Genomic DNA, 15,339 nt, shown 5'->3' on the forward strand with positions numbered 1-15,339 from the left:
AATCCATAGAACAGTATTTCTTCTTGGTCGCGAACTGCTGGTCGCGATGTTCTCCGCTGGTTCAGCGGATCAATGGTTAATTCAAGCGGTGAGGTGAGCCTTGCGTTTCACTATGGTGCACGTAACTACAGTCAACTCTCTCTTATTTGAGAGGCGATGGGACTGTCGAATAAGAGGGGTTTTCAAATTACAGAGGTTGAAAGTGAATGAAAGGTCCATACAAACTAGAAAGAAACAAAACATTTAGTATGCAGCCTTAACTGTTGCTATAGAAAACTGCGAACAGAATCGCCAATTTGAGCACACATCTTTCATAACCATACTAACGTCTGCCGGATGGCAGTGGGCAGATGCTTTTCGATCGTTGCTAACAGTCCTCCGAGCACCACGATCGTCACGATGAGGTTGACGAAAAGAAAGCTCGGCCGAATATCGAACCACGGGAACCTGATGATAACCGCAACGAAATGTAAACAAACCGCCATAAATGAAAACAACACCAATTGAAACTGACACAACGAGTGTGGAGCGGCCCACAGTTCCCAGGTCGCATGTTCGAACTGTCACTGGTTTATTTACAGCGCGGTATTGGGTTTTTACCTTTCCTTCTTTTGCGATATTTTAACAATCGACACGCGCTACTTTTACATGGTACACGCTACGGGGAAGCAGATTTGCTCGTATTTTGCTGTTTTTTGTGTGTGAATATTTTTTCTGTCTGCAAAATGTGTAAACAAACCGCTGTCATCGTCGATGTCAATGTGCGTGAATGCGCGCGTGTGTGTGTGTTCGATTTGACAGTTGCCTCTGCTGTCAGCACACGTGCAGGATCAAAACAAAAGCGAACGGCCGGGTCGGGTGCGCTTGCCGTGCAGGCGCAATTACTTTTGCCGGGTTTCTGTAGTGGTCGCACGGAATTACACAATACTGCATCAGCAGACAAAATGCTGGTCAACGGTCCCCGATGGACGCGATGCTGCCGGGCGATGCTAAACTCAGTGCACAGTGTATCACGCGGTACGGTCGGTGTTCGGCGAACATTGCTTCACCCCGGCAGCCCCGCTACGACAGGCACGTCGTACCGGGGCAAAAAGGACGATACGCGACTGTTTACGCCGATCCCAATACGGCCCAGCCCGGACGATATAAATGTCGGCGCCGAGCTGACGGGAGCGTTAGATAAGGCGGAAATGCTAAAGGTCATACTGAAGTTTAGCAATCGGAAGGAGATCAAGTTCCTCTGTCTGGAAAATGGTATCGACTGTAAGTGATATTCCTTCGGGGGTTTAAGTTTGAAGTTAGAAAAGCGCTTGGTAAAAATACGCTTACTCTCCTCCAACCCATAGCGAATCTGCAGCAGCAAGCGTTCGTTAGCTTCCGGAAGTACTGTCTCGACACGGACGCGCTGCCGGCCGATCTGCACGTGGTGCTCAGCGATATACTGCAGGGCGCGGGGCACGTGGACGACATCTTTCCCTACTTTTTGCGGCACGTGAAGCAAATCTTCCCCCACCTCGAGTGTATGGACGATTTGAAGAAAATATCGGACCTCCGTCAACCGGCCAACTGGTACCCGAGTGCGCGCGGCATGAACCGCAAGGTGATTTTCCACTCGGGGCCCACCAACTCGGGCAAGACGTACCATGCGATGGAGCGCTTCCTGGCGGCCAAATCGGGCGTCTACTGTGGGCCACTGAAGCTGCTGGCCAGTGAGGTGTACAATAAGAGCAATCAGCGAGGAACGGCCTGTGATTTGGTGACAGGCGAGGAGCGCAAGTTCGCCAACCCGGAAGGAAAGCCGTCGGCGCATGTGGCCTGCACGGTGGAGATGACTTCCATCAATACACCTTGTGAGTAGAAAATCAGTCTTTGCATCTCCAGAGTAAGCTCGTGGACTGAATTATTTCCCCCTGCCTCCATTTCCCGTCAGATGAGGTAGCAGTAATCGACGAAATACAGCTGCTGAAGGACGTCGGGCGTGGCTGGGCGTGGACGAGAGCGTTCCTGGGCCTGATGGCGGAGGAAATCCACGTGTGCGGCGAACCGGGTACGGCCGATCTGCTGCAAAAGCTGTGCGAAACGACGCACGAATCGCTCGAGGTGCGGAACTACAAGCGTCTCACGCCGTTGCACATCGAGGAGCAGGCGCTGCAAACGCTCGACAACGTGCTGCCCGGCGACTGCATCGTGTGCTTCAGCAAGAACGACATTTACGCGGTGTCGCGCGAAATTGAAGCCCGCGGCAAAGAGGTCGCGGTAATATACGGTGGCCTGCCGCCCGGCACCAAGCTCGCTCAGGCGGCAAAGTTTAACGACCCGAACAACAGCTGCAAGGTGCTGGTGGCCACGGACGCCATCGGCATGGGGCTGAACCTGAGCATCCGGCGCGTCATATTCTACTCGATGATCAAGCCGACGATGAACCAGAAGGGGGAGAAAGAGATGGACACGATTTCGGTATCGGCGGCACTGCAGATTGCCGGCCGGGCCGGTCGGTACGGGATGAAGTGGGAGGAGGGCTACGTGACGACGTTTAAGGCGGAAGATTTGCCGACGCTGAAGGGCATACTGGGGCAAACGCCGGACCCGCTGACCCAGGCCGGCCTGCATCCGACGGCGGACATGATCGAACTGTACGCGTACCATCTGCCGAACGCGACGCTCAGCAACCTGATGGAGATCTTCGTGTCGCTCAGCACGGTGGACGACTCGCTGTACTTTATGTGCAACACGGAAGACTTTAAGTTTCTGGCCGAAACGATCCAGCACGTGCCGCTGCCACTGCGGGCGCGCTACATATTCTGCTGTGCGCCCATCAACCGCAACATGCCGTTTGTGTGCTCCATGTTCCTGAAGTACGCGCGCCGGTACAGTCGCAACGAGCCGGTCACGTTCGACTGGCTGTGCAATCAGTGTGGCTGGCCGTTCCAGCTGCCGCGCACCATTATCGACCTGGTGCACCTGGAGGCGGTGTTCGACGTGCTGGATCTGTACCTGTGGTTGAGCTACCGGTTTCCGGACCTCTTCCCCGACGAGAAGCTGGTGCGCGATATACAGCGCGAGCTGGACGACATCATTCAGCAGGGCGTGTTTCAGATAACGAAGCTGCTGAAAAACTCGGAAACGGCGGTTTCCACCAACACACCGGACGAGGATTCGTTCGTGATGCGGCAGAAGAAGAGCAAGTACTATAGGGAGGCCGGCGCCGGGGCGGGTGGTACGCGCGGCCGTCTGACCGAGCGGCTGCTGGCCCAGGGACTGCTAACGCCAGCGATGCTGCAGGAGCTGAAGCAAGAATGGGATCAGCAGGCGAAACGTACGGGGAAGGGCGGCGGAGGAGCGGACGATGAAGACGATCCGTTCGATGGTGGGAAGAAGGGACCGGGGCGCCGAAAAGGCTCGCGCAAAATGAAGTGAACGTTTGGGTGACGAGGTGGTAATAATAAATCAAAAAGAAACGTGCTAGTACAATGCGTGCGTGCTTACTGTTTTATTTGCTGAATACTTTGCCCACGGTGATCAACGCCTAAATGTTAGCAAAACGCATTGCACGTGGCAGAGGGATTGGAGTTAGTCAGAGCAAGCTTTGTTTGATGATCCTTAATCCATAATATGCGAGCATGAAGAAATGCGCCAAAACCACCCGCTGGAATGGATGCTGTGAGGATAAAAAGAGAGCGAGGATACTTTTCTCTCGATCGGTGTCGCTAATACTATCAATCAGTTTCTCTCCTGGTTTAAGTATACGGCGGGGAAGAGACGGCACGTAATCGATCAGACAGTTCTTTGGCGAGAAAAGGATCATGTCTGCTGATAAGAGCTACCTCTAATTGTGGATGCTCTCCTGTTATCAAATTAGAAAAATAGCTTCAAAACCACCCGCTGGAATGGATGCTGTGAGGATAAAAAGAGAGCGAGGATACTTTCCGCTCGATCGGTGTCGATCATACTATCGGTGACTTTCTCTTCTTTTTTAAGAATACGGTGGGAATAAGAAATCGCAAAAAATCGCTTATTAAAAGAGTACGAAAGGTAATGTCACAAGCGGTTGTAAAACTGTACGCCGCCCCCGTTCCAGCTATTTGGCGTATGGTATGTCTCTCACCCTGCCCTCTGCCGGCGCACGTTGGCTATAAAATTTGTTTATCATATTTATATCCCAGGCGCTTCCTGTTTTCCTTCTGAAGTGGTCCTGCGCACAAGATGACTGTTGTTGGGTTACAGTTTGTTTTTTCTGCTCGATCAAATGACCTTGCACTGGAAACCCGTTTTGGTACAATCTACCGAAGCTGAATGGCTGTACAATTTTACAGCCAAGCATGGCTTTAACATTGAAACACTCGACTCAAGAATGAGTTACATTCCCCTTTACCCAATTGGCGGAGTTCATTGGACCCCTTGCACGTGTACGATCGCACTATCGCAAAATATCCCCGTGATCGTAAGTGAAAGTAATGCGCCAATCGCCGGCTGGAAGCTTCCCCAACCCACTTTCGGGTTAAAAGTAGAGCGCGCATGTGGAAGGTATTGTGTGAGCCGTTGACACGGTTATGATGTGCAACGGGAGCAAACCCTTTTCCCTTTCTCATCCAAATACACACACACATACACACTTTGAAAGGTCTGGTGGGATTTTGAATGTGTCAGACCAGCACCGGTCGAGCTGGGCATGTTTCATTGCCAGCGCTACATTTGCACCGTACGGGAACGCTATCCTTTATCGGCAAAGGCGCACGGGAGCGAGCACCTGCCGATTCAATGTGCAACATTTCCAAAACCGATTTGAGATACACATTATTGCCACGTCCGTATCCGCGACTGGAATGGGAAAGTACAGAGGCAGTACAATCACGTGATGCAGCACGCATCGGTTTCGGTTTGTTTCTGTGCTTGTAGATGTGTGTGTGTGTGTGGGGTGCAGGACACGATCGATCGATTGTTTTTGGAAAAGAGATCATTGACCGTCCGGACAGAACTGTCCAGCTTGTGCCGTGTCATTTTTTTTAATTATTTTGACTTCGTTTATTATTAAGTTAATAAGCATAGTACGATATAATTCATAAACGGCTATGTAATCTGTCTAAATTAATCGAAAGAGAAGGATAATGCTGAGCCCCAATAACCATACGTTGGAAGAACGACGCTCCGACTACGACAATTTTTATACAGCACCAAACCAAATTGCACATAAAAGATTGAAATGTGTGCGTTAGCATGCACATTTTGCCAAGACTATGAATTTAAATGCGCTTTGTTTCAAGTCTAAAACCAAGCCCTTTCCAGTAACAAGAACAAATCGAACGCACAGGACTGCACTGCAACACTGCAAAAGTGGTGTTAGGTAATGGGTAATGTGTCATACTTGCGTATGACGTAGTGATGGCCATTAAAAATGAATCAAGGTCAACAGCTCTGCCCAAAACCGAAGAAATGTGCAACATTCGAAGTGCAGCAAACGGGCAAAATAAACAAGTTTTCTGTTGCTTTCATCCAGTGACCTACTTTTCATTGACTGTACGATCGAAAAGAAGCGATGAAACACATTTAAGCATAAATATGCATCCTTAAACTTGTTTTATTTAATATTTTGTAATATTGTTTAGAAATATGTCAACATTTTTCGAAAGATTATAAAATAAGACGTTATTTGACGTCTCGTTGTTTTTTGTATTTGATAAGACGTTTTTTGTTATTTTTTTTGTTATTTATTTATCGTACAATTGGAAAAGGATGTACAATCACGGCTTTCTCATCAGCGTCTCAATCGAAAGACTTGCGCGAGTAGAAAAACGGCGAACCTGTCCTTCGACTTGGCAAACACATACAAGCTTTAACGAACGTAGATCCCACCAAGCAGCGGTGGTTGTCGATGTTTTCGATGTTGGACGGTGTTTTTTTAATGCTTTCATCACAACCAGTACCAGCGGTATCGATTTTAGAAAGGGGGATGCAGCGTCCGTTCGTCCGTGCAAGCGAATCCAACCGTTGCGATGGTGCCTTCATGCTCAGACGCGTTTTAACAGCGAACTGGTACAGATTTATCATCCATCGATACTCGAGCTAGCGGTGGAGCTTACTGAAGGAACCTGTGTATTTGCGCGCGCGTGTATACGTCGAACTCCGAAGTAATAAGGAGCAATCGAGCAGAGTTAAACGAACTACTACAAAATATACAGTAAAAGTGTGTACCAGTGAAAGAACGAGCAACGTTAAATAAACAAAACATCTTCTTCTTCTTCTTTGGCTCAACAACCGATGTCGGTCAAGGCCTGCCTGTACCCACTTGCGGGCTTAGCTTTCAGTGACTAATTGATTCCCCCCCATAGCAGGATAGTCAGTCCTACGTATGGCGGCGCGGTCTATTTGGGGATTGAACCCATGACGGGCATGTTGTTAAGTCGTACGAGTTGACGACTGTACTACGAGACCGGTTGACAACACATATCCAGAAATAATCCACAAGAGGGAAGGACATGAGCACTGAAGATGAAGTTTAAAATAAACAGAAAGATAAAAACCCACCAGTGACCGATGCCGGGCAGAGATCCTGATCCTCGCAAAACTGTTACTTTTGTTTGTACGCCAGTTTGTTTCCCTAGAACAGTGGGTATACATTTGGACAGTTTGGACAGGTTGTAATTTGGTAATTTCGTGATTATTTTTCCAAATCTCAAGTGTTTCTCTTTTTGGAAATAACACAGTCATCAATAAGTGTGTACATCAACATCAATGAATGCAGTAGTCCGTGGTCTAGTGTTACTTAGAAATCCACAAAAGAGAGAAAAAAAAAACAAATTGATAGCTTCTAAGACGTTCGGGCGGAAATGCGGAAGTAATGATCGTACAATTAAACGGTCGAGTGCAAACAAATGAATGTAAGTGTCGCACCTCGGATGTTACGTGTCCTGGGTTTTGAAGTGCAAAATATACCTCGGTTTTTAAGTGGCCTAAATTTCAAAGTGCTGAACAAAAGTTAGGTTAACGCTGCAACGCCGAAGTGCAATAGTGGTTTCCTATTTCCGTTCTCCAACAGAGATATTTCCGCGTCTCTCGTTGCCTATCAGCCCATCCCGTTCTCAAATGCATCGAACTCGTGAGAGACAGCTGATGATGGTTCTTTGTTGTGTTTGGATTGATGCTGATTGAACAACAAGTAAGTTGCAAGAGTGCAATGGGAGACGTTTTTTTGGGGAGGTTTAGTACACGAAATGGATAGCAGTGATAGATAACGACACATAGCATTGTGCGTAATGGAATGTTTCGTGCTTTTAAATTTGTTGCCTACTACCGCTGATGGAGGATGTACTGTCCATCTCGAACATTTGCCGAACACGTTGCTGAAGAGACACACTAGAGAGGATAATTGTGTGGTGATAGGTTAAACCGTTAAACCGGCGAGGCAAGTTGCTGGAACTACTCAGCCTCACACAATCGTTATCAACTATGGAAATTTTAAAAATACCACTTTTTGACGAGTAAGTCTCCGTTCACCGGTATTTGAATCGACTGTTAGGGGCGTACGAAGGGATGCTACGGGTGCTGTGATAAGGATTTGCTTTGTAAAGGCGCCCAAACGAAGAAGTCAATAGCCTTGCCTCAGCCCGGCAGTACACTTCCCAGAAGTAGCTAGACTCGTTTGTCGAAAGAGCCATTTACAAGCGCTTGAGGTATTAAAACGTTATTTCACGGTCATCGCTTAATACAGGGCTGAAAAGGAGAAGAAAAACAAGCGAGTAGAAAAAGGAAACAACAATCAACCATCGTTGTGGCCCGGAGGTGGAATGGCTAGAGGGAGAGAAGAAAATACGAGGGGAAATAAACAGACGTGCGAGCTCGACTGGCTTTAGCTGTGATGATGGCCATAAATGGCGTCTCGGGTACATGCCTACTCCACTAGCTGGCTAAAGTTGGCTCCATCTCGCAGCTCTCTTTGCCGAAACGTCAAACCCAACGATCATTTCGTGGAAAGCAAGTGAACAAGAAGAAAACATTCCAATCCAGAAGAAATCTCGCTATCGATCAGATAGTCCTTTGACTCAGATAATAGTTTGGCTGCACTGGAATGGATGTTGCAAGGGTAAAAAAGAGAGCGAGGATACATTTCTCTTGGTTGGTGTAACTTATACTTTCTCTACCTTTCTTTTGTTTTATAACTCTTAACTACGAAAAGGAACCAAAAAGTGACAATCAATAAAGTGGTTTCTGAGGTGCATATCCTTCTTTCTATATAAACTCGGATTAAAACCACAACATTATCCGGATGGGTGGTATTGAATAAGTCTCGGAAGCCTATATAGGCCGGCATGCCCGCTTAAGACGTTATCGTTATTGTCCACTTAAGACGACAACGCACTCCAAACTGAAATGTGAAGCAACCAGAATTGGGTCGAGAGTCAATGCGACGAAGACGAAATACCTGCAAGCCGGACGTTTAGCCCTTGATAGGGACGTCACTGGGAGGCAGTGTATTAGTTGACCACGACAGTCTCGTGGCAGTAGAGGAGTTCTGATACCTTAGAACGGACGTAACTTAGAACAACGACATCAGCAGCGAGTTTCGTGGACGCATTGTGCGGGGTTGCATACTATGGGCTTTTCCATCTGCTGAGCTCCAAATTGACAATTTTTTAATTGCACTGTAATGATGAGAAACATTGTAAACATCTTATTCCATCTGATACTTATTAGTTTTTTAAATAATGATTCTGAAGCATCGTAATGTGCATTTATTAGTTTTATTTAGTATTAGGTCTTTTACAGTTTTCAGTTGGTTTTTTTCATTGGTTCAAAGGTCATGATATTTTAAATACAGATACTACTACACTCAATGAAACACAAGGCGCCTCCATGACGAAAGCTCGTTTCGTTTTTCACCTAGCTTCTTCAGCACACACAGTTGCCGAACGCTAATGCCCACTAATAGCGAAGATACGCCGAATACAATACCATGCAATGTATACAAAATAATTCCATCTCTAAAACACGACAAGATTCCAAATGATCGTTGTAAAACCTGTTGTTGAACGGGCTATATACATTTGCTACACGATTATGCTACATTTGCCATACGATTGCATCTGTAACAGACAGGCCACATGAACGGTGAAATGGTGTCATCATTTGCATCGATTAAATTTATTTGAAATACATGAAGAATGGTAATTAACGATCAAACATGCTGAATACACAAGATTAATTGTATAGTGAAAGTGCTCCATTAACACCAACCATGAAGTGTCGTTAGTAAATTACGTGACTTGACACGCGCTTGTACCCATTGCATAATTGACCAATGGGACAAAACTGATTTGAGCTCTGGCGAAAAAAAAAGCACACTAAAAAGGTTCGACATGGCATTTGATTTTATTGAATCACGTTCGTAAAATGGTGTAACTAGTGTTTACATACTGATATACATACTGCACTGTCGTCGTTCCGGGTGGTGGAACACTATCTGTGTGTGTGTGTGTGTGCAGGTGGGTGGTGTGTGGGTACGTGTGTTCCTACACAGAGGAAAGCTCCATTGGAGCAGATACAGTGGGTATAAAGCCCGTTTTTTCTTCTTTATATCATGTCTTTGATTTGCTACTTTTTTGTTTGCTAGTCGGTTCACTTTATCATCACTCTCTGGTTTGTCTTTTCCTTTTCAAATTGGGAATAAGTTTCCATGTAAGTTTGTTTTTTATTCATTTGTTTTAGTTTTATCATAAGTGTTAGAACTATTAACTCGATGATCGTTCTTCCTGTTCATTGAAAGCATTTCAGCATTTGTCTAGCAGTGCGTATGCTGTTCAACTTTGTTTAACAGTTTGAAGATGGGTTTCGCTTCGACATTATTCAGCACATGCACAACTTAATGGCTCCTGTTCGGTTACTGGAGAATTAAAAACGGTTGCTCAAGTCTTGCATGACTTCACCCTATTGCACGCTACTTCTTTTGAAACGATGCAATGGAAACTTAATTCATGTTTTACAGCAGTACTTTAAGTGTTATCTTTTAGAATGTATCGTCACCATCCATCCATGCGGGGGAGTAAATGCTTTTGCATAGCTCTTATCGTTAAACATTACGAAGTTTCATTAAAAACAGTTGCAGTAAATCTAATTTTATCATTTCATTTTATCTCTCCTGCACACAGCTCTCTACATGCGAGTGTTGAATGTCGTTGCAATGTGGCTGTGTTTCAACGGAAATGGTAAATCAAAACACAAAAAAAAAGAAAGCAAACATCAACCCGTCAAGCGTGTGCTGTCAGTGTAGTACGGTCCGTTTACTAGTGTGCCGTTCCGCTCGGAAGCGATGTCAGGTAAGTTTCACTCGAATACCTATCAAAACTGAGGCAACGCCTGCTGCTGCTTGCGCACGGGCTAGCCTGTCGTCCCTTCCGACTCTGTGCCTCCGATCGGTGCGAAAATGGCGTCCCATTCGATTTCGATCCGATAGCAGGCACAGAAGCGTTCAGTGTCAGACGATGGGCCGGAAATCGTTCGTGCCAGTATACTGCTCGAACGTTCGAAAACGTTCGTTAGTCTTCCGTTTAAGTTTGCGTGAGGTTTTTCACTGTATAGTGCGTTTAAAGTGTGAGAGGTCGACATTGTCATGGCGATCGTGGTTGCATGGTGGTGGTGGTGGTGTTGGTGTTGGAGCTGTGTGCAAACGATAAACGCGGAAAGGTACACCATTTCGTATGTAAGTATGTATGCCATTATGTATATTAATTGTAGCGTATATATGTATCAACAATAACTACGACGAGGTGACGTTCTGCCCTTGCCCCCATGGTGAATCTCCTGGCGGCGGCGCATGGTGGTAAAGTTTCGAATCGGGTTAGCAGATTGCATCTGTCCCATTGTAAGGTTTGTGAGGTCGTGTATGCTGCCCCTCACAAAGAGTTGTTTAGTGGGGTTAATTTAGTCAATGTTTCGCTATTGTAATACAAGGACTACGTTTCCATTACTAAGTGGGGCGGGATCACCCCGACGCTGCTGCGTGCTAGTCGCGTTGTTCTATTTTCAGCCTCTTCATTTAATCGGTGTCTTGTCAGCATCTTACCTATCCTTACCGAAGCACACTCTAGTTGCACTTACATTTTGTTTATTCATTATCACTTGGGTTTACTAAAAGAAAGGAGGGGGGGGGGTTTGGTTGCCTGTATGCTTACTTCTAAGTACGGTATGTCGTTGTTTGTTTCGGTTGTTTGCAGTATTTCGGTGACTTGTTTGGTTGCTCATGCTAAAATGGGACTTACACTAGACTACAGAGACATCATAGAGTAAATTGATGATTGAATTGGTTCGGTGATTAGAAAAACCTGATAATTGGTAAAACGGTTGACTGAGATTAGGTGACTGAGAGGTGTTGCAATCGCGCTGCAATTGCTAGATATGTTTCATGGGCATGCACTAGCAAGAAGGAAGAGAGTATCCTGTTCAGTATGGAATCACAGCAACACTGTGTGCGTTCACCCTTTACATTTCAACTTGTTTATTTTATCATCACCGCAGCTACTTCGCTTTGCTTACTCTATCATCAATCCATCAGGTGCGGTTTCAAAATCCATCGTTTTGTGCATTATTTAGCTGCAGTAGCTTCTTTTTTGCATTTAACATATTATGTGTTGGTTCAGGTTTGCTTGTTTAATGTTTACGATTGCTTTTACGAATTTCATCACTTCTGCCGTCTGCACCTTACCACTTACAACAATGCGTGCTCAGTACTCGATTATTCTACAGCTAGAGGGGCGGGGTAACGTTCAATATTGGTACTGCTACTGCTACTGCTACTAGTGCTACTACTGCTGGTCGTGTGAGTTTTTTTGGCCAGGTAATTAGCTTGCTACGGATTCTATTTCCTGTGGCAGAATTTGGAGAAACGGGGAACACGTTTAAAACTTTTCCACTAACTTATCAGCTTATATCAGACCATTCGTAGCGGCGGTGTTCAGGTGGTTCAGGTGTTTGCTTTTAATGACTCAGTTCGGCAGTTGGCGCTGTGAAAAGTTGCATTCTGCAACGGGTGCGCTCGGGCCGGTTTGTTATTCAACTGTGATGGATCGTGTGATGGTTTCAGAAGGCGACACAGCTTGCAATGTGTTTAATCGTACTCACTAACCACCTGTTAAGCTCGGTGCAGTAAATGGCAGATATTTAATTAACAAACTGTACCAAATGTATGTCCAAATGCGCAAACAGTTTTGTATTGTTGTGGAAACGGATCGAATGTTTAAGGGTCACGTTAAACACCCAAAGAAGCATAGCCAGGATAGTACAGTGAAAAGGTAGAATTAAGCAGCTGAAAAAACGACCGATCATTTAGCAGCTAATGCACACTTACGATAACACTTACGGTAGTACGATAAATGGTCGAAAGGTGAGACAGTTATTGACACATACATTAAAAGCAAATAGAAAACAGATATAATGACGATCGGAAGCAGAAACATGTATGTGTGTATGTGTGCATTTTGTGAGAAATTGTACATCCAATATTGTTTCTTTCCACCGACAACACATTTATAGAGACACATATAGACATCAACTAAAGTACGTGTTTTTGTTCGTTTTATTTCAATTGTGTGTGTGTTTTTTTTAATATCGATTTTATATCGAAAAAGAGCAGCATGAGCGGCAGAGGCAGAGAAAGTGAAAGAGATAGATAGAAAGAGAAAGAGCTAAAGATAGAGAGAGACATAGAGAGAAAGAGAGAAGGACAGAGAGAGATGGACAGAGAGAGAGAGACAGAAAGAAAGAGAGAGAGAAAGAGAGTGAGAGAGAGAGAGAGAAAAAGAGAGTGAGAGAGAGAGAGAGAAAGAGAGAAGAATTTTCATTTACATGCTTTCGGATAGGCTACCTACCTTACCATATATACCATGAGTTCAACCATAATTTATGAAATAATATACCAAATATAACAAAGAGTTCCTTTATGCACAGAATTTGTCGAAAGAAGACATTGAACATCAATTAAAATAAAGTATTTAACAATTTCAGAATTATGTTTTTTTAAATGAAAACACAAAAAAAGAATTGACTAAATAAGAAAAAAACAAAAACAAAAACTTTACATTATAATAACACCGTACAACAGCAAACAACATCAAGTAGAACAACGATGAAGAAACTAAATCACATTCATCAACATTTAGACACAGTTATGAATAAAAAACAAACACAAATAGTAAAAACTAAATAACAAAAAAAAACATGAAAATCCCACACAGTACAGAACAACAGAAGAAGACAGTTTAGCAGACATACATCGACACACTTAATACACATACACACTCACACATAATAACAAACACATGAAGTTATTGGGTTTTTTGGTTTTGTTCTTTCCTTAAACATGTTTTGTTTTCTTCTTCTGGTTCCGTGTTTAATTTTGCGTTGTTTTGTTCTCTGTTTTCTTCGCTTTTCTTCTCATCAACTCTTTCGGTAACCATATTTATCAATCTGGTGGTATGTGTTTACTTCATTTCATTGCTTTGCTTTTCTGTTTTGTTGATATATCGTACTTGAAAATGATGAGCTTCTTGCAACCTCGCTAACGTAAAAACAGAACAACGAATCACACACCTGCTGCTACATCACGCTTGCACACGAGAAGAAGAAGTAAGTCTACGCTGAAGTGTTGCACTGTTGGGGTTTGTTTTGCTTTCTTATTGTGCCATTGCTTACGATTTGCAACGATGAGTATAAGTATATGGGTAGCAGCTTCTTCAAACACTAGAGCTTCATTTCGTTTAAGTAGTATGATATAGGGTTTACATTCTTTTAAGTAGGTTATACAATACGTTCGATGTGTATGGGCCGTTGATGGGGTTCGACCGCTTGCTTTCGACTGTCTATTTTTGCCCCTGTTTCTAAGCATGAGATAGCGCTAATCGATTCGATAGATAGAGATGGTTAGCAATAATTAGCATTTAGTGTATGTTCAGTGAAGTGGTTGTAAATATGTTTCTGCAGTAAAGATAGCCGTGTGCTTCAAGAGAGAAAGATAGAGAGAGAGAGAGAGAAACAATAAATCGTAAGGGTATTCTGCTTGAAAATGGAAATTCATTAGTATTTGTTGAACAAGAGAACGGCTAGAAGAATAGTTTACAAGATAGTGAATAGGAAAGAATGATGCAAAAAGGTGTCACTACTGCGACATCATGTTGCTTTCCTCCAGGGAAATGATTGTAGAATTTGTTAGAGAGAATAACAACATACATACAGAATAAAGAACATACATTCAGAATTCTTCACATATCTTAAACAATTTGGATGTAAAATACACTGCTTTTGAAATCGTTGTTAAATGTGTAAAACAATTGAATGGACAAAAAGGTCAAAGAGTTGTTAAACAACTACATGAGACAAAAATACAATCAAAGTAAGAAACGAAATTGAAAAAAAATACGCACACTTTCCACTACACTTTATCAACTCGCATGTACTTCTCCTTTGTAGAACAACGGTTTGGGAAACCGGAATGGTTAGATTTAAATATTTTCGTTTCTCAATACGATTCTTTTCGTTTTTTTTTCTACTATTTTGCTGCATTAAATATGTGTGTTGTATATGGTTTGCATACCCTTTTAGGTAGAGCATGGCATATTAACTCTTAACTCTCCATCGGCTTTCCTTCCTCAGTAATTGACATGTATATTGTTTTCCTTTGCATTTTCGTTCATCGTTGTGCTGCGCTTTTATACTTTTTTTCTTCCTTTTCTAATTCGTCTGCTTCTTCATTTTATTCTTCTTTTTCTTCTTCTTCTTCTTCTTCTTGTTCTTCTTCTTCTCCTTTCCATTTTAAGTGTTCTTCTCTCTTTCTACCTATCAATATTTTTCTCTATCGACATCACGCTACGTTCAGCAGTTAGTGTTTGCTTTCTGCTTTATTAATTGTTCTTCAATGCACTACTTTTGTTCACTCGGTGTATAAATATTTCTACTGTTTTAGCAGGGGTTTTGGTTTTATTGTAGCTACAATTTCTAAAGATGCTTTTTTGATAATTTGATAATACTATTTCTATTCCCATCTTGCTTACTTCTCCCTTTTGTTTGTTTCATTGCGGAGGCTATGATATTTAAAGTGAAGTTAAATAATCTACTAACATTCAATATGCAGAAACAAAAGTGAACATAAATTGTTATACATGCACGTGTTGGTATTGATGTGTGGCTGTGATCTTAGTATTTCAATCGGATTATATGTTTGTAGAAATTCCATTTGAAATAAAACGAAACATAAAATAGTACAAGCTTACCATGTTCGATAAACAGAGGTTTCTGCTTTGACGTGTCGTGGTTGAATTTGATCGTTGCTGACCATAGTATGTAAAGTGTATTTAGATA

General features: G+C 43.5%; 1 protein-coding gene across 1 annotated transcript; it reads left to right on the plus strand.

Annotated features, from left to right (window-relative positions):
- Nucleotides 1–791: 791 nt before the first annotated feature.
- On the plus strand, nucleotides 792–3,473 carry LOC120896217 (ATP-dependent RNA helicase SUV3 homolog, mitochondrial-like). The gene is made up of 3 exons (XM_040300188.1): nucleotides 792–1,263; nucleotides 1,347–1,850; nucleotides 1,931–3,473. The coding sequence occupies exons 1-3, from the start codon at nucleotides 945–947 to the stop codon at nucleotides 3,415–3,417; spliced, it is 2,310 nt and encodes a 769-aa protein (XP_040156122.1). The 5' UTR covers nucleotides 792–944; the 3' UTR covers nucleotides 3,418–3,473.
- Nucleotides 3,474–15,339: the final 11,866 nt, after the last annotated feature.

This window comes from Anopheles arabiensis, chromosome 2 (genome assembly GCF_016920715.1).
Source record: "Anopheles arabiensis isolate DONGOLA chromosome 2, AaraD3, whole genome shotgun sequence".
Lineage (NCBI taxonomy): Eukaryota > Metazoa > Arthropoda > Insecta > Diptera > Culicidae > Anopheles > Anopheles arabiensis.